The sequence below is a fragment of the Pogona vitticeps genome, chromosome 1, assembly GCF_051106095.1.
Source record: "Pogona vitticeps strain Pit_001003342236 chromosome 1, PviZW2.1, whole genome shotgun sequence".
In the NCBI taxonomy this organism is placed as follows: Eukaryota; Metazoa; Chordata; class Lepidosauria; order Squamata; family Agamidae; genus Pogona; species Pogona vitticeps.
In genome coordinates this window covers 123,774,156-123,800,981 of record NC_135783.1, presented here as the reverse complement: position 1 = coordinate 123,800,981, position 26,826 = coordinate 123,774,156, and the positions used below count along the sequence as shown (strand labels likewise).

General features: G+C 42.0%; 1 protein-coding gene across 17 annotated transcripts in view; it reads left to right on the top strand.

Moving 5' to 3' along the window:
* MLIP (muscular LMNA interacting protein) overlaps positions 1-26,826 on the top strand; it is a 73,351-nt gene that overhangs the window by 10,540 nt on the left and 35,985 nt on the right. For 9 of the 17 annotated variants that reach the window (XM_078386485.1, XM_078386477.1, XM_078386479.1 and 6 more), the window contains exons 2-3: positions 20,808-20,960; positions 23,413-23,763. In XM_078386485.1, coding sequence (XP_078242611.1) covers positions 20,808-20,960; positions 23,413-23,763 — 504 coding nt within the window. Of the gene's footprint in view, positions 1-5,933; positions 6,184-20,807; positions 20,961-23,412; positions 23,764-26,826 lie in introns of those variants that run through there. The other 8 variants (XM_078386484.1, XM_078386481.1, XM_020781793.3 and 5 more) reach the window with 3 other exon arrangements.

Below are 26,826 nucleotides of genomic sequence, written 5' to 3'. Positions count from 1 at the left end.
ACTAGACTCCAACTACCAAGTTCCTTTTGCTTTTTGCCCCAACTAGATTGATCCAGATGCTCTCGATGGGACAGCCAATCTCCTCCTCCTGTATTTCTATGCAGAAATGTCTATTTTTGACATATACTGTACTGCCACTCCATCTCCTTTTTTATTCTCTCTGTTCTTTTTGATTAGTTTATATCCCTTGCTTTGAACAAGTCAAAGGGACAGTCTGGAGAGAGGAAGTCTTGCTGTATCCTTGTGAGCCAAAATTGGAAAAGAATTAGTTCACATGAACAGGTGACATCAATGCAGTAATCTCTCTCTCTCTCTCTCTCTCTCTCTTCAGAGAGTTGCTTTTATATGTTGAAAGCAGTGATGGCAGGGGTAGGGCTAATACACTCCCACCAATGTGTTGGTCTCCACAGGCTCATGGAATGACAAAATATGGCATCTCTTCAGACACAACAGGATTTAATTATGAGTGAAAATATATAGGATTATTACAACAATGTAATAGAGCAAAATATGGCTCAAACTACTACTACTACTACTGTTGTTGTTGTTGTTGTTGTTGTTGTTGTTGTTGTTGTTGTTGTTGTTGTTATTATTATTATTATTAAAGGTAGAGGTTCCCCTTGACAATTTGTCCAGTCGTGTCCGACTCTAGGGGGCAGTGCTCATCTTCATTTCCAACCCATAGAGCTAGCGTTTTGTCCAAAGACAATCTTCTGTGGTCACGTGGCCAGCATGACTAGACACGGAACATGTCTAAAAACATGTTAAAAAAAATGAAGCACAGCATTGACTGGTATTACATAACAGACACAAATTTTTAACCAAAAACCTAAGTATCTGTTATGAGTATCTCGTACATATTGGCACAGTATTTGTGCTGTTCCTAATACTGCCATTTTTGTAGCTCTGATGGTGTTATTTCTGAGATCAGCAACTTCTTATAATACTGTGTGAAGTTTCTTGATATTGTTCCCAAACCCTGATGACTATGGGGACAACTGAAGGGTGTTTCATCCACAAGCAAGATGTGTCAATCTCTGTATTCTGTTAGTTTTTCAATGATTCAGACATGTCTTCATTCTATTACTATTATGTTTGTTGTGCTATGTTCAAGGTGTCTATCAGTTCTGGATATCCCATAATATCTTGACTTTGTAATTTTCTATCACCTTCTCTACCTGATATTCCCATGGGTTTTTGGAGGCTGGCAAGTTACATGTTTTTGCATAATGACCAGTGCACTAATTCTGCCACTCCGTCTTTGGACATTTGCAGATGAGATGTGACAATGTTCATCTTTTTCTTGCCAGAGTTGACATTTGTTTTAGCATCAGTTCCTTGAATCTTAGCTTTCATCACATTGGTTTGGGCTGCTTGTTCTTGTGCAACAAAAATCAAGCCTTTCCATCAGTGTTTCTCAGGTTTTGTCCATGTAGTGGTTTATTTTCCCAGCTGTTTAATTTATTATCAGATTGTTGCTTCTTATATTGAGCCTTTGTTTCTCTTGCTTTCAAAATATTCTGCATTTTCACTGCCTTAAGTAATTTTTCTCTACTTGCACTGATATAATCATTTAGGCTTATTTTTTCCTCCTCTGCTACCTGCTGTATTTGCAGTAAACCATGGCCTCTGATTTTTCATGGTAAATATAATCTGTCCACATCATTTTTTGGATGTAGTGCATGATGCATGTTCATTAGTTTCTATGTTTTTAAATTCACTTTTACTGCTACATTTTGGGTCCACTCTGTTATTCTAGCTGGGTATTTAATTACTGGAACTAATTACTGGAACCCCTTAGACTGTGTGTTTATGGTTTTGATTGTATTTCCACCATTTAATTTTGATTTAAAGATTTTTCCAGACTTTTGATGTACAGTGGTGCCTCGCTTTACGATTGCCCCACATTACGACGAAACTGCATTACAACGATCTTTTTGTGATCGCAATTGCAATCGCAAAACAATGGTCTGAATGGGGTTTTTTCGCTTTGTGATGATCAGTTCCCTGCTTCAGGAACCGATTCTTCGCAAAACGACAATTCTCCTCCAGCTGATCGGCGGTTTCAAAATGGCCACCGGGTAAATAAAATGGCTCCCCGCTGTTTTCTGGGATGGATTCCTTACAAGACAGCAACCGAAAATGGCCGCCCTATGGAGGATCTTCGCTGGATGGTGAGTTTCCAGCCCATTGGAACGCGTTGAAGGGGTTTCGATGCGTTTCAATGGCCTTTTTATTTTCGCATTATAACGTTTTTGTTCTACAGTGATTTCGCTGGAACGAATTAACGTCGTAATGCGAGGCACCACTGTATTCCTTTTCTGTCAGATCTTAAATTTTGTATGAAGGATGTATGTATCCGCTTCTGCTTTGTATCTCCTTTTGTATGTATCTGCTTCTAGTATTCCCTGGTATTTATACCCTGCTTCCCCCAAAATAAGACCTAACCTGAAAATAAGCCCTAGTATGATTTTTCAGGATGCTCGCAATATAAGTCCAACCCCCAAAATAAGCCCTAATTAAGTGAAACCCCGCTCTCCATCATTGTGCAGCATTGTGCAGCAACCAGAAGATAACGTGACTGTATTTGAATAAATGTAGATAGTTGTACCTGGAAAAAAAATAAAACATCTTCTGAAAATAAGCCCTACTGCATTTTTGGAGCAAAAATTAATATAAGACCCTGTCTTATTTTCAGGGAAACACAGTAATTTTCATTGCTTGATAGTGATTTTATAATATTGCTCTTTTTAAAAAACTCTATTCCATCTAGTTTTTGGACCTTGCCACATTGTATAGATAGAGTTGAACATTTGTCAATTCCAAATTCCATTTGAATATCTTCACTCCATAGTCACAATGTATTTAGCAGTGTTTCTATCTCCGTGGAACTTTTTGCATATAGTTTCTTGTTCTGAAATATGGTAGCCCAATTCAGTTTTATTTAAAATGATTTATATCAGGATTCGTGAGATGTTAACACTCAAAGCCTTCAATTTTGGGGGGCACTGGGGTGCCCAAACCAAAGGTCAGAACCTGCATGCTAAGCAGTGGCAGGCACTAGGCAGCAGAGCAGAACTACCAGAGATTAGACTTTCAAAACAAACAAACAAAAAGAACACTCAAGTCTCCATATTTTAGTAGCTCACAGCAGACAGTCCACTCGAAATACATAACCACTGCCCTCAGTTTCATGTTCTTCTCAGCCCACTTTGTCACATGGCTCAGCTTGGTGCCCAGGGTGCCCATCCATTAGACTTCTCCTGATTCTAGGCATGCCCTCCTAGCAAGTAAACTTTGTTGAATGGTGACAATGTATTTTTCTGTTTTTTAATTTTGTTTAGTTGTAACCACCCTTTCTGTTTTATTGATGCAGCATGCGGTTAAACTATGAAATTCAGTACTTCAGATTGTAGTTGTTGTAAAGGGGACTGGACCCAATTACAGAGGAAAAGGCTATCAATGGCTACTCGTGACTGTGACTATATATCACCCCTTCGCTCAGAGACAGGCAAGCCCACTAATAAACAGTTTCTGAAACAGAGCGGGGGGGGGGGCAAAAGCCTTCTTAGTATCCTGTAATGCTCCTTCCAGGCTTCATGTGTGCATCTGATTAGTCCCAGACAAAAACAAGATCCTGGGCTAGATCAATCTTCAGTTAACTCTTCAGGACTCTTTGGTTGTTTTTATTATCACAGTAAAAGAGTCAAATAATGAAATCCCTAAAATAACTGAATCAACATTTTAAAAATACCCTTCCTAAACAGTAAGCCCCATTTAATTCAGTGGGATTGAGGTCCGAATAAACATGCCTAGGATTATGTCATAAATGAACCTGTTGCTAAAAAAAAAGCCACTCTATCAAAGGAGCGTCCAAATAAAACAGATCAATGAAACGTAAATGCTTGCCGGGGGGGGGGGGGGTGGAATGAGAAGCTCTGTACCTGGTGCCAGGAAGATATTTGAGTAAGTAAGTTTCTAAATAAATCTCTTGCATATTTGATGGAAATTTGCCGGGGATCAAACAAACAAAGATAAAACCCAAAACGAAAAAGCAACACCACTGCTTATGAAAGACCTGTATATTTCTCCTCCTTTACAGTGCAGGCACAATCCAGCCACAATTAAGCAATTTCAGGCCTTGCTGACTTTAATAGGGAGAATTAAGGAATATGCTTAAAAACTGAACATTGGGTCATTGTTTTTGACAAACGCTGAATTTCTATCCAAGTGCTCTTGGATTGGCTACCATTCCAGATATGGCATAAAAGGGGTGGGATTTGTGTAATTTAACCCTATTTCTTTATTCTTACTTGTTAAATATTGTTTGTTATTAATATCATTGTTAAATTGGTGGTGGTGGGGGAAACATCTGCTTTCCATCAAACTGATGTTTTCTCCATTTTTCACAACCATTTTTGGGCTGCCATTGTTGTAGTACTGTCAAGTCGCCTCTGACTTATGGCAACCCCTTGAATGAGCGAGCTCTGAAGTGTCCTGAAATATGCTCAACTGCCTTGCTCAGCTTTTGTAAACTTAAGCCTGTGGGTTCCTTTTCATATTTGGTCGTCCTCTTTTCCTGCCGCCTTCAACCTGCATTCTTGGATTGCGATAGGGCTTGTTTATTTGCTGAAACGGAGTGTATGGCTACACTTGCAGCAGGGAGTGAGCTAGCGTGGGCCACTTGGGAATGGCTGGACTTGATTAGAACAATCTAATCAAGCCTGACCAGTCACATGGAAATGGCTGCTGCCAATATTGTGGAGTAGCTTAATAAGAAAATCAGTTCAAGATATTGGCAAATCAATCACTTCCTCTGCTTGGCAAAAGACAGGGGAAGTGGAAAAAATATTTTGACTGAATATAGACAATTACTTTCGTGCTGCATCAGCTATTTAAAAAATAGAAATCTTTTTTGCAGCTGAAGCTACCATTGTAGATTTGACTGCGTACAATTTCTTGACCTGTTCTGTAAGTTGAGACAAAGAAAACATGTAAAATAATGTATTTTTTTATCACAGATGTAGTGTATCAGCAACAATCTATATACAGTAAAAGAAAATGTTGTTTTTCACTGTCCTCTGCTGAGCCAGGGATGTGGTGGCGCTACGGGCTAAACCGCAGAAGCCTTTGTGTGCTGCAGGGTCAGAAGACCAGCAGTTGTAAGATTGAATCCATGTGATGGAGAGAGCTCCCGTCACTTTGTCCCAGCTCCTCGCCAACCTAGCAGTTCGAAAGCATGTAAATGCGAGTAGATAAATAGGTACCATCTTGATGGGAAGGTAAACAGCGTTCCGAATCTAAGTCGCGCTGGCCACGTGACAACGGAAACTGTCTTCAGACAAGCGCTGGCTCCACGGCTTGGAAACGGGGATGAGCACCGCCCCCTAGAGTCGAACACGACTGACTAAAATGTCAAGGGGAACCTTTACCTTTACCTGCTGAGCTTGTAAAGTGATTAACTTGCCAATATCCTGAAGTGGCTTGCCTATTAAACCACTTCATGATATTGGCAAACTGAAAGAAGAAAGTTTGGTTTCAATCAGTTCTAGCAAACCCATACACTGGAACTGATCCAAACCAGAGCTATCCTACCCACACCAGAAAAGTATAAGCCCCTTGACAAGAGCCATAAAGGTGTGGGTAGGAATGACTCTGGGGGCAGGCTGGTGTGCTCTAGCAAATATGTCGTTGGATTGCCATCTTTAAGAGCACCCCAGCCCATCCCTGCAGTACTCCAAATAGTGCAATAAACAGCCAGTGTAGTCATACTCTGAGTAAGGCAGAGAAGCTTCGCTTTCTCTTGTTGCTTCTAATTCTGCCCGCCAGTATGAGTCATTGACAGCATACTATGTTCACCTTCCATCGTAGGGTGGGGGACTCTAAGAATAGACCCTGATTCCAGTAACAACAACTATTACATGGCTCACTCCAGTGGACTGAATCATAGTCATAGCCCAGAGGAAGTCAGTGTTGCTCATTTGTGTTTGTGTTGCGGGGGACGTTTTACACAATAGTAGTGTGGAATAAACAACTCTCTGTGAAGTTCAGTTTGAAGAGAGAAGTTCTGCTAGCAATAGCACAACCTTCACTCAGTTTGCAGTTGGTGTAAATCTGGTCTCCGCTGACTTCACAGTACTTTCCTGTCCATACGCACTCAGAAGTCAGTCAACTTACTTAAAGGTAAGAGTGTGTCATAAGGTTTCAGCTTAAACTAATATAGAAGAATTGATGCACAAAATATAGAGCTCTGTGTGGTATTACAATGTGTTCCTGAACATTGATTGTTCCGTCAGCACAAAATGATGTAGGAGGGTTCCTACGCATGCATGTGAGAGGGTTACAATGCAGTTCTGCTTCCATTTTTACATTTAATGCTGTGCAACTTAAATGACTCCTTTCACTTAGCAGAACTTTTGCTTGCCCACTTCAGATTCCTCCTCATTGAGTTACAGATTTATTGTGGCCAGTTTACCATTACTGGCCGGCTGAGAGGCATAATTTTAGAAAATGATTGGACATGAGTAGAAATAGCAAACAAGGTTCCAATATGTTAACAATAAAATAACTAATTTTCGTTGGAACTAGATTGCAGTCTTGTACCCAATAACCCAAGATCAAACTTCACCAGAACTAAGACTTGCCTTTGAATGACCATTGGGTAAGATTGCTCTGTTGGTTAGTTATCAAGAAAAGAGCCTTCCTAGTCCAACAATCTCTTCTTTCATATAACGACCAATCAGATGCCCACGAGAACTCCACAAGGAAGACACGAAAACAACAGCAGCCTCCTTCTTACGTTACCTTGCAAGGGTGGAGTTCATTGGCAAATTCTTTTTGAGAAATTGGCTAATAACCCTTGGTAGGCTTAGCTTTTTATTTTAAAATTGACATTCTAAAGGGGGAGATGGTTACCTAGCTGGAACCCTGAACAGGACCACCCCACAGTAAAGCATTATCTTGCATACCTTGTTTGTCTGCATTCCTGAATGTCTGTGTGCATCAGAAACCTGAATTTGCTCAAGTTGTATACCTGGCCCCAGAATGGCAACAACAACAGGACCCTTCTCCTCTCTCTTCTTTACTGCATGTAGTTTCCTGGTTTCTCAGACCTGGATTTGGGGCCCCCAAGCGGAAAACATCTTCCACTTGAGGGGTGGATGCCCTGTTTTGGTCACAGCAGGCTCTAGGAGCAGCTTTTCAGCTCCTTAGCCTGGGTGGATCCCAAACACTCTTTTCCCCCTCCAAACAAACCAGAAGCTGCTGTACATTCTACTAGATCTTTTAAATTGCCATTTCCAACCATTTCTGGACCCCAAATTCTACTGCAGTGGATAGAATTTGGCATCATACACCCCAGACCTCATTCCTGTCCAAAACCAACAATAAGATAAAAATGTTCCAAATGGCAAAAGTGCATTTTTTCCAATTAATATATAATCATATTTCAGGTTTGAATGCTTTATCTATTTTCTGAAATAAAATTCCTTTGATATTATAGTTTGGTGTAATTTCTGTTATATCCTACTGTCTAAAATGAGGTACTTTTCTTGCATGCTTCCAGTTTTGGGATAAATACCATGCTAAAATTCTTAACAGTTATGACATTTTAAACTAATTATGTTTCTGACCTCCAACTGATGCAGTTGTCAGTTGTTTGTGATATGTTTTCTATATCCCCAAAGGAACTAATTATGTTGATCTTTTCTCAGTAGCGAATGGTGCACAGGTTACGATGTTCCTTGTTCAATGTGTTAAATGTCTGTTCAAAAGTTTTGGAAACTATAAAACTGTTTACAAGTCACGCCAAGCAGGACTGGTGATGGGGCCTAAGGCAGAAAGGTAAACAGTAACTGACTCTTCAAAGTTATGATGGGCAGTTCCCAAGGCCAGTCACCCTCTTTTGACCTGGAGACCAAAAATCAAATAACCATCTCTCTCATTTCTCTTGAAGCAAAACATTCAACAATAAACCAATAGCTAACCACTTGTGGCTTCTTTTATGATATGCTAAATCTGTGCTGGATGCCTCCTTCGTAAGGGTAGGGACAAATAATGTGCAAGGTAGAATTCTTTTCATATTTCTTTTGTTTTGAGTTCTTTTGAAGGGTGCCTCTTTTATTTTCATATTTTTCTTGCCCCAAGCCTTTCATTTTACACGAAAGAGAAAGCCTCTTCGGAGTTATCCATTTTGTGTGCCCTCATTCATGTTTTCAAACACCCTCAAATCCTTAAAAACGATTGGAAATCTGATTTCCTCCTAATCAGGAGCAGACACTGTGCAGGCTTCTCAATGAGGTTTAGACTGCAACTCTTACCCTCTTCTACCGTTATGCTGACATGGGCTGATGAGTGGCACCATCTAACAACATCTGGAGAGGCAGAAATTGCCCACCTTCTTTCAGAATGAACTTCTCCCACCCCGTACTCAGACCAGTATTATTAGGCCACCTGACTGAAGGACATGACTATTATTGATGATTTGGAAGTTGAGTCATGGAAACTGGATTTCTTTATTAGGTTGAAACGTTTCACTACTCATCCAAGTAGCTTTCTCAGTCCCTCACCTGGATGACTGAGAATCTTCACAGATATTGATGGTGTTTCTACATGGGCTTTAAAAAAAACCCACAAAGTGTTAGGAAAGGAAGAAGGGAAAAACCCTTGATGTTCTACATTTGTCTTTGCCAAAGGTTGTACTACCCTAAGAGCCAGACGAAGGATAGTCATATAGCTTCTTCTGGGAAAGATTGTCTACTGTTGGAAGGCTTGCCAGTGGACCATCCTCCGTCTGAACGACTTTAAAGCCCATTTTAAAGGTAAAGAACCAGAAGGAGGCAGATCAGACAACTTGTATTTACCCATCCACAGTGAGCAGCACTTAAGACAGAAAACTCAGTAGGCACACAGGACATTGGTCCACAACGTTTCCCCTCTTGGATCAGAACCCTGTTTAAATTTTTAGGGAACATGTCATTTCCCCCCCATTTGTATACAATATATAGATCAGCATCTGAATATGACACGATTCTTCTCTTTGTTTTGTTTTTCCCTTTGTGAATCTGAGCAGGTTCCTTAATGCTATCCAGCTGAGAGGCCTCAGAACAAGGACAGACAGTCTTTGGTTCCCCAATTTTTGGGTCGGTGACTCTCACCAGCTGTGTCAGAGGGTCAGGGGGCATGACCAGGACCAAAGATTTCCCAACCCTATCTTAAGATACTCCTTTCTATAAAATCATAGGGATCTTTCGGGATCTAGTGTTCTGTTATGAATCGTTCTTGTGGATGCACTTCTGGACTGGATCAGTTTCCTACTGATAAATATGCTGTTGTTGTTTAGTCGTTAAGTCGTGTCCAACTCTTTGTGACCCCATGGACTAGAGCACGCCAGACACTGATAAACATGCACGCATACATATCTATTATTTATTAAATAAGACTTGTATATCACCTAGTACCGGGTTTAATGCAATTTGGGGGGGGGAAAATAAGACAAACATGCAAATCAAAGAAGAATATATATTTAAATTTTATCAGGCAAAATCCAAAGAAACAAAACAAAACAAAAAGGGGAAAAACATGTGGCACCTTAAAGACTAAAATATAACAAAGTGGACAAGTCCACTTCATCAGACATGTGGAGTAAAAATGAAATACTGGATGAAATACCAATTACACACGAAAGTCATACTAAATTTCATTGGCTCTAAGAGGCTTGGGTATTTGATTACATCTCACATGCAATGGTTTATGGCCTATGTTTGGTGTTAGGTTGTAAACATTCCTCCAGGTGACAGAAAAGACATGACAGGCATGAGCAGAAGGGAGCAGGGAGAAGAGGTGGGGCGTGTGAAGACTGTTAAAAAACTCAAGAGATGGGGAAGAGTATATAGGTAGTAGAGGAACCCCATGGGACAGATTAAAATAGTCAGTTGTTGACAGTTTAAAATAGTCATGAATATAGTAAAATCCATTTGAAAGCCAGGGGAAATGAACTCATCTTGATCTGGCACCCGGAAGATATTATGTTGGGTCCTTTTAAGGAGAAAGGCAGGGTATGTATAAACAAGCAAGCAAGCAAACAAACAAGCAAACAAGCAAACAAACAAACAAACAAACAGCTCTAGTTGGAGTGGAACATTTCTATACAGAGTGCCACCAGAGCTGGAACTAGGGTGGGTCAACTGGGACTTTGCCCCAGAATGTCAAATTTAGTGGGTGCGGCCTGGACCTTGAAGAGGAGGCTGCATCCAAAGAGAGGGATGTTCTAACCAGATAGAAGGTAGACTGGGCCTCTGTGTCAGGGAGTCGGCATATCAATCTATAACATTTCAGGGGTACATTTTGTGCTGCTTATCCTGGATGCCAGGATAGCTGGTTATGGCTCCAGGTGGCATCATCAAAGAGGCATTCTCTATAATCACCATCTGCCTTCACTCAGATGGCACAGCATCTGGAACAGAGAATCACTGAAGATGACTCCAGTACACAGGCAGGATGATATGGGAACATTGTTCCTCATTAGCAATGATCTGTAGCAGATCTCCATTGTGAAAAGCACCAACATCTAACTGTTTTGTTCCAGTACCAAAGGTGTATATGCCTATATTCAACCTCTGAGATGAATGCTATTCATAAAAGTTGATTAGTCTGAACTACCCAATAAGAACTGCATGCAAAAACAAAACAAAACAGCATTCCAGTAAATAAACTCTCCCTTCCCCACTTCTATGGAAAATACAATATGTGCTTTTGAATTCAGTGCGATGCGTGCCACGGACCAGTGACCTCCCAAGTATTCATGTAGGCAAAATGCAGAAATGTTCTAGGCAGCGGAAGATTCTGTCTCATTGTCTGTCAAATTGTCAGTCTAATTCAATGAGCAGATATTTCTTTTCACATTTCAGAGCCTTTAATAAAAGCAAGTCATAAAAGAAAATTCTAAGATAGATCTTAAAACTTTCACACCATGCACCAAGCTCAAGCCGAGGGCTTGATCTGATTCATCTATTTATTCACTCAGTAAAGAATTGCCCCCCCCCACAAGCACCTTTTCTTCACATTACAGTATAAGTATTCTGGATCCTAAAGTTGGTGAATTACTAAAAACGTCGCCAGGAAGGAGAAGGTGCTATTATACAACCATACTGTATAGAGATTCAAGAGGGCCAGCATTGTTAACAATATCTTGCTCAGGGCTCAGAATGCTCACAGTTCAATTATTACTTATGGCAACACTTACTCCAGTGTGTCACTCAAGTACATCCACCTCTTAATAGTTATTATTGTGACATGAGCTAGGAGTTAAGAACAAAGAAACAGAAGAATTTACAGTCTATTAGACCAAGTCAGAGAATAATTGATTCATCAGGATTAGTATTGTGTAAACAAGACAGTGTCTCTCTCTGTGTGTGAAATCTCAAGACCACAAAGATCTGGTTCAACCACTCATGGCTGGCCTGGCATACTACAAGTATTGGCTAAGACTGCTTTGGGGCTAAATGGTACTGAACAGCATGGCCCTCATCCCATATATTTCCCCACAGCTAGTGTATATGGTACACAGATTAGCATTATCTCTCTGAAGGCTACAGGTAAGCTTCTTTCCTGGCATTGCCTAGAGATATGAAGAATGAGACCAGAAAAAAAGGGACCAGACTGTGTCCCTTTCCTATGAATTGTTCACCCATCTCCTAGATTTGAGACTATTTGGACTGTTGGAGTTTTGTTAGCAACTTCTCATGCTTTGTGTGACTGGGAGGGACTTATCTGGGCTGGGGCGATCGTCTGTCTATCCAGCACTAATCAATAGTTCCTTCCAGCCTTTGATTTCAAAGAGAGCCCCACCTCTCTGTTAAGTGCTCTTTCCCTCTCTTCACTCTGTTAATGCTACTTATTTGTTTGCTGTTGATCTGTTCAGTTGGTTGCTAAATGTGTGAACTAAAGAAAGCAGCATACTCAAGTAATCTTTGAAATTCTTCCTCCTACACATCTCTCAGTCTCTGAAATTTTTAGTGCCAGCTATTGAGAAAGGGATGGACTCTGGGGAACTTGTAGCTATTCTCCTTTGTGGCTCTCTGTACTTCTGCATAGCAAATAGGAATTTTACTAAAAATTCAAAACTCCGCAACATGGTCCTCACTCAGCTTGCCTCCCATCTCAGTGCACTAGGGCAACAAAATTCATAGGCTGATTAATGTGCAGTTAGGGGTTTAAGGTTACCAGGGAACTGGCAAGTATGACTGCGGGCACAGAGGAAGACAAAAAAAGAGTTCATGGCAAAGGCCATTCAACAGTTGCACGCATCTTGAGGACTTTGGTTCAGGATTAAGCTTTCCATTTGCAGGAGGGCAAAATTTTTAAAAGAGAGATGAGCCGGTATCTTGTCTCCTTTCAGAAAATGACAGATAATGTAGAGATGACCTTAAGTAATCATCAGAGCATCAGGGAGTGGAGGCAGCACTTTTATAGAGAACCCAGTGCACCTCTTAACAGCAATCCATGTGGTGAAGCTAAAATAGTGTAGAAAATTGTTTTCTTCCCCACTCTCCAAAGTTCTCAATGTTCTTCTCTTCAGCTGAACATATACTAAACAGTCATAAGCAATGCAGCGCTGAAGATGTTTCTGAGCACAAGTAGATTCATTGCACTCTATCATCCACACAGTACATATATTTTTTACAAATAGGGAGAAAATAAACGTTCTTAGTATTATATTTTAAGTAGTGAAATCTACACTTCTTTACCCATTGGAAACCATTCATTGTTGTATCTATACGAGGAAGGAGGTCTGCTTTCACAGTGTCAAGTGTTAGCTGAACAAGTTGTGCCTTTGTGCCCCCAAATTCTTCTCATGCCCACACAAACTGCCGACTCCAGAATATCCCATTAAAACCACCCGCAGAGTGCCCACTTAAAGTAGAACATCGTCTTTAAGGCTCGAGAGCAAATATGCAGTACTTTCATAGTCTCCGCTTCCTCAGAGAACAGAGTGATGCGAAAAGAAGTTCTTCACTAAAATTCTTTTTTCAGATAACAGGTATGAAATTGGGTTTATTTCTATGGTTCCCCCCCCCCTTTCCCAACATCAGGCTGTACTGGGTCCTTTTAAAGGCATCCTAGAGGAGGACGTCCATTGTAAGCAATCTGCTGGGCAACATGATTTCTAATTTCTCAGCTGTGGCATTGTGACTATTCTTACAAATATTTGTTGTTAAGTCAGAAACCTCAGTGGTTTAGGCATCTGGCTGTGGAGCCAGATGTTGGGAGTTCAGTTCCTTGGTGTGCCACCTTGATAGCAACTGGTCTTGTTGATTTTTAGGGCCTTCCAGCTCTGCAGTTTTCAGATGATGATGATGAACATACTACACTGCTTCATTAATTTCTAAAAAAGACCACAACTTTTCATAGATGACTAGCACCTAATGCATTAAGGTTCTGCTTGTTGTTGTTTAGCCATTTAGTCATGTCCGACTCTTCGTGACCCTATGGACAAGAGCACGCCAGGCCCTCCTGTCTTCCACTGCCTCCTGGAGTTGTGTCAAATTCATGTTGGTTGCTTCGATGACACTGTCCAACCCTCTTATCCTCTCTCGTCCCCTTCTCCTCTTGCCTTTACACTTTCCCAACATCAAGGTCTTTTCCAAGGAGTCTTCTCTTCTCATGAGATGGCCAAAGTATTGGAGCCTCAGCTTCAGGATGAGTCCTTCCAGTGAGCACTCAGGGTTGACTTCCTTCAAAATGGATAGGTTGGTTCTGCTTGCAGTCCAGGGGACTCTCAAGAGTCTCCTCCAGCACCACAATTCAAAAGCACCAATTATTCGGTGGTCAGCTTTCTTTATGGTCCAGCTCTCACCTTCATACATCACTACTGGAAAAACCATAGCTTTGACTATGTGGACCTTTGTCGGCAAGGTTATGTCTCTGCTTTTAAAGATGCTGTCTAGGTTTGTCATCACTTTCCTCCCAAGAAGCAGGTGTCTTTTAATTTCATGGCTGCTGTCACCATCTGCAGTGATCATGGAGCCCAAGGAAGTAAAATCTGTCATTGCCTCTATATCTTCCCCTTTTATTTGCCAGGAGGTGATGGGATCAGTGGCCATGATTTTTGGTTTTTTTATGTTGAGCTTCAGACTATTTTTGGCGCTCTCCTCTTTCACCCACAATAAGAGGTTCTTTAATTCCTCCTCACTTTCTGGCACCAGAGTGGTATCATCTGCATATCTGAGGTTGTTGGTATTTCTTCTGGCAATCATAATTCCGGTTTGGGATTCACCTAGTCTAGCCTTTCGCATGATTTATTCTGCATATATGTTAAATAAGCAGGGAGACAATATACAGCCTTGTCGTACTCCTTTCCCAATTTTGAACCAATCAGTTGTTCCATAACTGGTTCTATCTGTTGCTTCCTGTCCCACTTATAGATTTCTCAGGAGATAGACAGGGTGGTCAGACACTCTCGTTTCTTTAAGAACTTGCCATAGTTTGTTGTGGTCCACACAGTCAAAGGCTTTTGCGTAGTCAATGAAGCAGAAGTAGATGTTTTTCTGGAACTCTCTGGCTTTCTCCATAATCCAGCGCATGTTAGCAATTTGGTCTCGAGTTCCTCTGTCCCTTGGAAATCCAGCTTGTACTTCTGGGAGTCCTCGGTCCACATACTGCTGAAGTCTACCTTGGAGGATTTTGAGCATAACTCTGCTAGCGTGTGAAATGAGCGCAATTGTACAATAGTTGGAGCATTCTTTGGCACTGCCCTTCTTTTGGACTGGGATGTAGACTGGTGTTTTCCAATCCTCTGGCCACTACTGAGTTTTCCAAACTTGATGGCATATTGAGTGTAACACCTTAACAGAATCATCTTTTAAGATTTTAAATAGTTCCACTGGAATGCCATCACCTCCACTGGCCTTGTTGTTAGCCAGGCTTTCTAAGGCCCACTTGACTTCACTCTCCAGGATGTCTGGCTCCAGGTCAGCAGCCACACTATCTGGGTTGTCTGGGACATCCAGATCTTTCTGGTATAATTCCTCTATGTATTCTTGCCACCTCTTCTTGATGTCTTCTGCTTCTGTGAGGTCCCTACCATTTTTGTCCTTTATCATGTCCATTTTTTCACAAAATACTCCTTTAATATCTCCAATTTTCTTGAACAGATCTCTGGTTTTTTCTTTTGTTATTTTCCTCTGTTTCTTTGCACTGTTCATTTAGGAAGGCCATCTTGTCTCTCCTTGCTATTGAATGCTAGTCTGCATTCAATTTTCTGTAACTTTCCCTATCTCCCTTGCATTTGGTTATCCTTCCCTACTCTGCTAATTGTAATGCCTCGTTGGACAGCCAATTTGCTTTCTTGCATTTCTTTTTCTTTGGGATGGTTTATTTATTATTTATATATTTATTTAACTTATATGCTGCCCACACTATCCAAACGTCCCCGGGTGGCTTACAACAATTAAAATACAGTAAAAAAAGATAAAAAATTAAAATATATACTCTTAAAATGGCCATCAGGACCCACAGTTGATCCTATTTCAATTAAAAGTCTTCCGGAACAGGAAGGTTTTGACCTGGCGCTGAAATGTCATCAGTGTTGACACCAGATGAATCTCAATTGTGATAGTGTTCCATAGTCCTGGGGCAGCTGCCGAAAAGGCCCTTTGTCTACAAGCCATCTCTCTTACCTCCTTAAGGGGCGGCTCTTTCAACTTCCGGGTAGGTTCATATGGAAGGAGGCAGTCCTTGAGGTATCCAGGGCCCAAGCTATTTAGGGCTTTATATGTTAAAACAAGCACTTTGAATTGGGCCTGGGCAGCAACTGGTAGCCAATGTAATTGTGTTTAATCAGCTTGATGTGTCCCCTAGTGGCCCCACCACTCACCAGCCATGCAGCTTGATTCTGAAGCAGTTGCAGTTGCCGGACTGTCTTCAAAGGCAGTCCCACGTAGAGTGCATTGCAGTAATCTATACGAGATGTTACCAGTGGGTGCATAACTGTCATGAGACTCCGCTTGTCCAGATAGGGTCATAGCTGGTACAATTTCCGCAGCTGAAGGAACGTGCCCCTGGTCACTGAGTCCACCTGGGCTTCCAGAGTTAGACTGGGGTCCAGGAGCACCCCCAAGCTGCGGACCCCATTCAGGGCAGGGAAATGGCCCTCCAGCCTGTCTGGTGAAGCACCCATTAGCAGCAGTTCTGTCTTGTCTGGATTGAGTTTCAATTTATTAACCCTCATCCAGTCCATTATCAGGTCCAGACACGAATTCAGCACAGAAACCACCTCACCTGGATTGGTGGAAAATGAGAGGTAGAGCTGAGTGTCGTCAGCATATTGCTGACTCCTCAGCCAAAACCTCCTGATGACCTCTCCCAGCAGTTCCATGTAGATGTTAAACAGCATGGGGGACAGTATCGAGCCCCAAGGAACTCCATGATATAAACACTATGGGACAGAGCAACTGTCCCCCAGCACCACCCTCTGGACACAGTCAGCCAAGAAGGAGCCTCCATCCATAGTTCTTCAGGCACTCTGTCCACCAAATCTAGTTCCTTAAATCTATTCTTCACTTCCACTGTGTATTCATAAGGGATTTGGTTTAGATTATACCTGACTAGCCCAGTGGTTTTTCCTACCTTCTTCAGTTGAAGCTTGAGCTTTGCTATAAGAAGCTGATGATCAGAGCCACAATCGGCTCCAGGTCTTGTTTTTGCTGACTGTATAGAGCTTCTCCATCTTTTACTGCAGAGAACATAATCAATCTGATTAAGGTATTGCCCATCTGGTGATGTCCATGTGTAGAGTCGCCTCTTGTGTTGTTGGAAAAGAGTGTTTGTGATGACCAGCTTATTCTCTTCACAAACCTCTATTAAGCTTTTGCCCTGCTTCATTTTGAACTCCAAGGCCAAACTTACCTGTTGTTCCTTTTATCTCTTGACTCCCTACTTTAGCAATCCATTCCCCTATAATGACAAGAACATATTTCTTTGGAGTCAGTTCTAGAAGGTGTTGTAAGTCTTCATAGAATTGGTCAATTTCAGCCTCTTCAGCATTTGTGCTTGGTGCATAAACTTGGATTACTGTGATGTTGAAAGGTCTGCCTTGAATTCGTATTGGAATTGTTCTATCATTTTTGAGATTGTATCCCAGTACAGCTTTTCCCACTCTTTTGTTGACTATGAGGGCTACTCCATTTCTTCTATTGTGGGATTCTTGCCCACAACAGTGGATATGATAACTGTCTGAATTGAATTCGCCCATTCCTGTCCATTTTAGTTCACTGACGCCCAGGATGTCAATGTTTATTCTTGCCATCTCCTGTTTGACCACATCCAGTTTATCAAGGTTCATAGATTTTACAAGTTCCAATGCAGTATTTTTCTTTGCAGCATTTCCTTTCCCTTTCGGGCGCATCTGCAGCTGAGCGTCTTTTCAGCTTATGCCCAACCACTTCATTAGCACTGGAGCTACTTGTACTTGTCCTCTGCTCTTCCTCAGTAGCATGTTGAACGCCTTCCAACCTGAGGGGCTCATCTTCCAGTATCATAACTTTTAGCCTTTTGCTTCTATTCAAGGAGTTTTCTTGGCAAAGATTCTGGAGTGGCTTGCCAGTTCATGCTCCAGGTGGATTGCGTTTAGTCAGAATTCTCCACTATGACCTGTCCATCTTGGGTGTCCCTGCACGGGAGAGCCCATAGTTTCTTTGAATTACTTAAGCCCCTTCGTCACGACAAGGCAGCAATCCATGAAGGGGAGTGCTTTAAGTGCTATGGGGTGGTATATAAGCAAAAGCAAAAAAGCAAAAGCGTGCTGCTTATATACCGCCCCATAGCGCTTCAAGCACTCTCTGGGCGGTTTACAATTTAATTATGCAGGCTACACATTGCCCCCCCCCCCAGCGAGCTGGGTACTCATTCTACCGACCTCGGAAGGACAGAAGGCTGAGTCAACCTTGAGCCGGCTCCCTGGGATTGAACCCCGGGTCGTGAGCACAGTTTTGGCTGCAGTACAGCGATTTAACCACTGCGCCACGAGGCACTTTGGTGTTTTTGTTTGTTTGTTTGTTTTACTCTAGCTATGGCCCTGAGTTCAAAAAGAAGGAGAAGGAGAAAGCAAAGTGTGCTGCTTATATACCACCCCATGGTTCTTAACACACTCTCAGGTATTTACGATTTTATTATAGATTGTCCCCCTGTGAGCTGGGTACTCAATTTACCAACCTTGGAAAGATAGAAGGCTGAGTGAACCTTGAGCCAGCTACCTGGGATCGAACCCCAGGTCGTGAGCACAGTTTTGGCTGCAGTACTGAAGTTTAACCACTGCACCATGAGGGTCCCTCAAGATCCCCTCAAGACTGGAGCTACACTTTTGTGACAAAATATGAAAAAGTGAATTTGCTGAGGGTTAGCTGCAAACATGATCGACCAGCTCGTAACACATGTCTAAATTGCAGTGCCTCTAACTTTGCTTTAACCCGGTGTGAGTAAATGTGCACACTGTCAGTGTGGGTATGTTGAGGGCTGGGTGTGATGTCACATGATGGGAATGTCCTGTGCTGCTCCTACCCCCCTTTTTAATTTTTCTTTTAAAAACATGCTTACGCAAATCTTTCATGTGCCATTTTAATTACCAGTTAAATGTGTGATCAGAGAAAGAAAATGTGCAAGAGAGGAAAACAACTGAAGAAACAATGGTGGTTGAGGGAAGAGCGAGGAAGGTGGCAGGTTGGGGAGAGAGGGGCTGTCAGACAACTGGTAAGAAAAAAATAGGCAGTCCTGTACCATCCAATATTAGTTGTGAGGAGAATATTAGGAGCAGAAAAGAACTACACTGAGTGCCATTTTGAACTGCAGTAGGGCTTGGCATCACGTGACATGACAGGAATCATTGTGGATTCAGTCCAGTTTTCCTGGAGCATCAGGTTCTTTATCTTTAAATCAACCTGAACTTAGCCACCCTTGGAATGGAAGAGATTTTCAAAAGAAGGACTGTTCCCTGGCTTTTCAGATAGAGGACTATCTCCCTTGAAAGAGGACATACAGTCACTCTGCTTAGATGCAAATCCAGCCATTGTCCAGTGAGCTGAACCAGACAGTGAGGATTGTGAGGAGGCCCTGATTGTCTCCTGCCTTCTCCAGATCACAGGTTGGGCCAAGCATCTTTGAGAGGACCTGGCTCATAAACCACATCCTTGCCTTAATGCCATGCCTGGTCTCTGTGAACTTCAGCACAGTAATAACATTTGTGGCCTGTGTCTGTCCAAATTGCAGGCCTTGTGCATTCTCCCTCCCACGTGCCTCTGAATTCCTCGGTTCTTCTGATGGGGTTTCCCCTCTTCAGCTTTGTTAGCCTTCACCTAAAAAGGAAGGAAAATGTGGAGCCCATGGGACTCAGTCCCTGCTCCCACTCCACTGCCGCAACACTAAATTTTATTTATTTATTTCTTTATTGGACTTATATACCGCCCCATAGCGCTACAAGCACTCTCCGGGCGGTTTACAATCTCATTATACAGGCTACACATTCCCCCCCCCCCAGCAAGCTGGGTACTCATTTTACCGACCTCGGAAGGATGGAAGGCTGAGTCAACCTTGAGCCGGCTACCTGGGATTTGAACCCCAGGTCGTGAGCACAGTTTTAGCTGCAGTACAGCGTTTTAACCACTGCGCCACGAGGCTCTTTTGGTGATAGAGGAGCAGGACCAAAGCTGCCTTTATAAAAAGAACAATGCAGAAGCCTGTCAGAATCACAGTTCTGCTTTAAAGAAAGGCTTGTCCTCTCCTGCACATTTTATATCCTTTTGCTGTGCCCATGCCACCCAAATTCAGAGGCATCATGGCAAATTAAGCAGTGAGATGGCAGCAGGGGTCAGCCCCTTACTTTTCCTGTCCCTGCCATAGAGATTTGATGCCCGGCTGCCCTTCTTTCTGCTACTTTTTTCTTTCCCTCCCAATTTTCTCAGATCAAGGACTGCTGTTTTCTAGAGAAGCACCTATATTTTTTTGTAGTTCACAGTAAACAGACAAGAGCTTTAGGGAAATGTAGCCCCTATGATCAGCATTCCTCAGATGAAAGCACATACATTTAAACATCTTTGTTTGGATTTATATTGAATTCATACTATGATCGTTTGATTGGATTGTGGGTCAGTTTTCGTTATAGCCTCTAATTATTAATTTTGCATTTGTATACTCAAAATAACTCATTTGTATACCGGCAGAATGATTTCTGTATTAATACATTACATATAGGATGACCAATGTAGGGATAAGCATGTGTTCTTTCCACCAGCCAACAATGCTTTTCTGTGTTATTAATGCAGAGAAAGAGAAGGATCTGCAGATGTAAGCCAATGAGGAAAAAAACATTAATTAAAAGATAAAGAAATAAACATAAAGTTGCCATCAAATGTTTGCAAAAATATATAGAGAATTTTGTCAATTTATATCGATGATACAAACAATCTAAGTAAAAGTTACAAATAAATGGATGATCCAACCAAGTAACAAGCAGCATAAATTATTCCAGTTTCCTAACGCTTGGGCAGATAACCTGCAAATTAGAGCAAAATCTCTTGAAACACACTTCCTGTTTACAACACTGAGAGAAAAATGGGCAAATTAAACTTGAATACGTGGAAGACGTCAATGCAAACTGGAAAATATGAGAAAAAATGGAGATGAATACACTCACATGGTCTTCAGAGGCAATAATTTAGAACAGTTTGCTTCAGTGAAATGGCTGCTGCCTCTTTTGGTGCACAGAGCAGTACTTTGTGTTCCTTGCTAATTGAACTTATTATATATATATATTATAGGTTCCTTCCGAATCTGGATTCCTGAGGTTTACGTTTGTTCCCACTTTCGGAACACTGCCAACTCAGTTCCACGTTGCCGATACCCCAGCATTTCTTGTTGGACTTGAAGGGGAACCTGCGGATAAGAATTACCAGGAAAATGCCAGAAACAGAGTAGGATATTTACTTCTTTCTGTGTTTGTACTGATTTGCAAGAGCCAAGGTTAGGAAGAGGGGGGAAACATGCAAATTGCCCCAAAATATGTATCCTATTGTTCTTCCAGATAGTGATTGATAGCTATATTCAAGCACAACTTGAGAATATCAGGTTGGATGTGTCAAGGTCTGTGTGACCCTATTGCCTGGTTAGCTAAGTTACATTTGGATTCTGAACCCATTTATCTAGACTCTCCCTGTGCCTTTTCTCAAAAATCACCTGGCCCCAAGCCTTTCCCACCTCTGTGACATCACAAAGTCTGAGCCATTTCTGCTCTCAGGTTTTGGCTCTAAACTCCCGGGATTTTGCTGAGCTGGCAACTCCACTGAGTGGCGTAGTGACTGCAAACAAAGGATTTTCCAAAGGCAGAATGGAGAAGCCTAAATGATTCTGATACAGATGTTGTAACCATGCAGAACAAATGCATGTAACAGTAAACTCTGGCCCAGCCAACATGTGGGACAAAAGGATACATGTACACTGTTCTCAGGTAGGCCAATATCTGATGAATGCACTTAATCTAGGAGCAGAGTTAAAACATATACTACGTGGTCCAAAGGATATATCAAAGTGGATTTTCCAGAATCAAGAAAAAGTTCCAGACATCTTGGGTCTAACAGGCAAAGTAACAAAACAAATCTAAGCTAGAAGAGAAAGGAAGACATGGGGCTAAACTACATGTTACTCTAAAAGAACCACCTAGCTACATACCTCCCCATAGCGCTTAAAGCAGTGATCCTGAACCTTGGGCCTCCAGATGTTCTTGGACTACAGCTCCCAGAAGCCTTCACCACCATCTCTGCTAGCCAGGATTTCTGGGAGTTGAAGTCCAAGAACATCTGGAGGCCCAAGGTTGGGGACCACTGGCTTAAAGCACACTCTGGGCAGTTTACAAGTTAATTATGCAGGCTACACATTGCCCCCCCCCCCACTGAGCCAGATACTCATTTTACTGACCTTAGAAGGGTGGAGGACTGAGTCAACCTTGAGCTGGCTATCTCAGATTGAACCCCAGGTCGTGAGCATGCCACGAGACTCCTAGAATATTGTGAAACGGCTATCTGCCTTTTTATACATGTAATTCAGTCTGCAATTGCAGAAATGGAAAAAGAAGGTGTTGGAAGCGATACACATTGGCTGGAATGCAATAGTTAAGTTGTAACTAGAGTAGGCCCATTGTATCAATGAAACTTGTGGAGGAGGAGTCACCAAATCCTCACTGATACAGTGGGCCTACCCTAGTTGCAACTTAACTATTGTATTTCAGTCAGAAATAGCATGCACACCCGATGACTGTGATTAAAAGGAAAAATTAAAGAAACGTAAATAAAGCCAGAGAGGATATTTAACAAGTTACAACTTTTGCATGCTACGAATGTAACACTTGAAACAGCAGTTATATCTGAAATATTTTCCAAGTGTGCTTTGCTGAAGGAAACAGAATGTCTTTCTGGTTATCTCTATGGTTCTGTTTTTAAAGTCACCAAAGACGTTATCTTAGTAATTCCTTAACTCATTTCCCAAAGTAATTGTGTTCTCATAGGACATGAATAGCAGAAATTATAAAACAAGGGCATCGGTGAGGGTTAAGTACTCAGTTTGTTCCTTATGGGATCTATCTAGAAAATACAAGGCAAACATGTTGACAGCTTCCACATGCACACATGCACACCCAGTGTGGGAGCCCCAGCGTGACTATTTCTGGCATTCAAGGAGTTAAGCAGCAGACTCTGAACATCCAGAAAATGAGTCCCAACAACAGAACAATTATGTTTTGTACTGAACTGCTTACTCTTACCAGTACAGTCAAGCTCCCCAACAGCATATCCTTTTGTTTTTTCTGCCCAGGGAATGTTCTGGCTTTTGAAGCCCTTTTGTTCTCTTGATAGATAGGGGGGTTGCCCCAGATTTGTTCCTCTGATTATCGTGGGATCCATTGTTTTGCTTTTGCCCAGCCCACAGTCAGAATCCAGTCACTCTCACATGTTTTTTTTTAAATAATGCTTGATGCCCCGTTCTGCTCCACTGCACCTGCCTCCTACACCCCATTGTTGCATTGCTCTTGATATCATGTGAATTAGTCCTTCTCTTTATGTGGCCAGAAAGGGACATGTGTACTCCTTTTTAGGGGGCGAATCAGACAGACTCTGCCTGCGCTGGTGGAAGAGAGAAGGTGCTAATAGTGGAAACGCCACCATTTCTATAAGACGCCTCCCCCCTGCCCCCCTTCCAAAGCTTGCTCTTTCTCTGACATTCCCCATCTTCCCAGAGCCCTGATATGCTGGGTGCATTCATTTCCAATTTGCTGTAGGATCCATTAGCTTGCAAGACAGGATCTTCTGTTGGTGAGGAAGATAAGGCTAGCAAAATATTCATTTCAATGGTTTTTATTTTATTCTTGTTTAACAGAATAAAACAGTTGCTGAAGAGCAGGCCTTAGGAAGTGGAGAGAAGGGAAAGAGTGACGCTTCCGGGTGCATAAACAGTGGCCACAGTCTTTTCCAACCCAAAGAGCCTCACAGAAGCAGGCAGAAAATGGACAGAGATGATCTTTTCAAAGCTGAGTTTGTCTTTCTTACGGACTCAGATGAAGACACGAAAACTGCACTAGGCAATGGCTCTGGAGGTGAAAGATCCAAGATCCTAGAAACATCCTGTGTGTCTGCCAGGAGTGAGTCCAGAGGACAAGAGAATGTCCCACAGTTGCCTTTCCACCCTGAGCCTCCCTACAGTCCTGCCACTCAACATAAACAGTCTCAGGTACCATGTTCTTCAAACTGTATATGGGTGCATGTAAGAGAAGATGTTATCATCCTTATGGGAACATGTCTTTACAGAACCACGTTCTTCTGCTTATCTTTATTCAGTTCCCCCTTTATGATGAGTTAATAGCATGCATGTATGATTGTCTTCAACAGCTGACATACTGTATGTCTTGCTGAGAGACTAGCGTGGTGAAAAAATCAACCACAATGGCAGTGAAGGGGGCAGTTTTAAGTGTATGATAGCTTCTTTGTATACTCAGTGGGATTTTTGCAGCTACAAAAACTGGGTGTGCATAGCTTTCCACAACACAGTATACTTCAAAAGTGTTTGACTACATCTCCCACCACCTGTAACTTTCATGGTCAAAACATCTAGAGGGCAACCGTTCAATTATTAGTTCACCTCATGAAGCAACATTTTACCTAACTGGACATTCCTCTTAGATCTGGTGCGGTAGAGGCTACGCGAAGTGAACTGATGCCCCCGACACATTGCCACAGAGTTCTTCTACGCCTCTATTGTACATATTGCTCCACGTACCTGGATTGGCACACCTTACATGCATCTCAAGAAACCCTGGCCTTGCTTCCCCTTGTTTATCATTGTACTGTTCAGTTGCAATGTGACCAGACATCTTCTTCAATAAGATAGTGTTGCAAAGGATCCTCCCAGACAAAGCACAGCAGGAGAAGTGGACCAAAATAAAATAAAATAAAATCCTAAAGGATATCTCATAGCCAGATCTTACTAAAGATGCTGGCTGGCAATTCTGGAACTGAACATAGGGGGGTGGGAACAATATCAGGACTTTTTTTTTGCTGTCATGTGGGAAGGCAGTAAACACTGTGTTGTGGTGGCTTCGCTGCTCTTTCTGTTTTACTATCTGAGGTGACTGTCACCCTTTGGACAATGATAGGGCTGGCCCTGGATATAGTGGACAGATGTTGGGCTAAGACTAGGGAGGCGCCATTCAAATCCCTTCTCTTATGAAACTCACTGGGTGGCACTGGGATAGTGTGGTCACTACCTCTTAGTCCCATCTTTCTCACAGGCATATTGTGATGATAAAAATGGAGAGGAGAACCACGTATGCTGCCTTGATCTCCTTGGAGAGAAAGTGGGGTACAAATAAGTAAACATAATTACAATATTCCCTACATGAGATTTTGGGAAGTGGACCTTAGGGAATATAAGATGCAAACAAACAATTGTAGCTGGAATCTCAGTTTCTCAAGCTCATTGAATGGCTGGTTGGTTGTCCCTTTGCTGAAACTACTTAATAATCTTGAGAAATGGAAATCTTCCCTACCGCTCACCTTTAGAGGGGAAAAGAGTGGACATTTTCCATTTCTTTTTTTATTGTTACTGACAAAAATGTATCATCCATGCTTTTAAAGGGCTTTTAAAATGTGTTTTTATTGTGTTTGCAACAATTTAAAAGAAATGCAAAACTTCTTCTCCCCTCCCTCTAAAGGTTAAGTGGCCAGGAAGCTTCCCATTTCTCAAGAATAAGCAGCTTCCGTAAAGGAATAGCCAGCCAGACTCTTTGTTTGATCCCAGCAATTACACATGCTCCAACCAAATGAAAATGGTCCTATCTGCACCAACTTCTCCCGGAAATTAAAACAAAACAAAGTAAAACAAGTTACTCCTGGTGGGGACCCAAAAACCCATGGCAGGCGTCCATCAGGGTGGGCTGGTTTGCAATGGCATTTATATTGTGTGTCACCGAGAAAAGGAACAAATTAGCCTGTCCTCAAACTGGACCAAACTGCTGGACAAATCTCTTTCTAGTTGAAGCCATAGTCGGCTCCTACAAAGGTTCCTCATGGGGCTTCATCTCCAGACCCTTTACCATCTTGCTCACTCTCCTCTGGATGTGTTCTGTGTTGTTCAGCAGCATCATTTTGAACATGACAGTCAGCGGATTGTTATTGCTCCTGAGCAGGCATGTATAGCTTTGAGATGTACTTTGTATACCTGGTGGGGAAACGTCCAAGTGAATAAGAATCACATCTGGCCATGCCCTTAGTCTCCCTCACCCCACTAGAATGTGTCCCTTTCCCAACAGAATTTCAGCCCCTGCGGCCAAAGAGATTCTACACCTTTCAGCACAAATTGGGGATTGTGAGTGGGAAGCATCCATATAAGTTTCTGGCTTGCAAAATTAGATCAGTCAGCAGACCCCAAACTATCTCTGTTGGGGCTGCGGATGTTAGCAGCTTGCTGATTGGCTGATCACTGCTTCTTTCTCACCACCTGCCCCAAAGGACCTGCACAGAAAACTGGTTGATGACTCCAAGAATCCCTCAGCTCGCATTCCTGGGGGCCATGTTGTTTGGGGGGACTAAAATAATTTCACCAAGCTCTCAGATGGCTATGCTCTCATGCTATGTTGTGGAGCCTTTTCTGGGCTCAGCAGGAGCTGCATTTCACTTTCTCACTTCCTGCCCATCCTGCTGACCTTTTGCTTTCCTGTCTGGCTGATGGGAAGGGGAGGGCTGAACCACAGGAGGCGGTGGCACTGCTGGTCAGCATAGTCTGCCCATGTTTCCATCCAGGGAAAATAGCAGCTTGGACAGGGATGAGGGAGGAGTGACAATTTTGTTTGGCTTGTGTTTGTTTCATATGACCTTAACAAAAAAAATTTAAAAAATCATACATTTCTTCATTACTTTGATAGAAAGACTTCTTTTAAAAAAAATTAGGGGAAAATTTTTGAAAAATTGGGGAAAATAAGGTTAGGTAACAGGTAACCATATTAGTAGCATGTTTTTAATGTGTTTTAAATTGTTTTTTTTTAACAATCTACACTAGAGATAGTAATGTAGCACAATAGGACTAACATTAATTTTTATTTTCCATAAGCTTTTTGTTTCAGATTTTTTTAATATTATAAATTGAAAAACTAAGTATGGGACAAGGCCCAACCAGGAAATTTTCCTATCTAGGCAGAAGACCTTGAGCATTTGGCTCTTAAATATCTATTGTTATTTTTAAAATCCCTGTGTATTGAACCTACTTTCTAATATTTAATAAGGATTGCCTCCTCTGTTT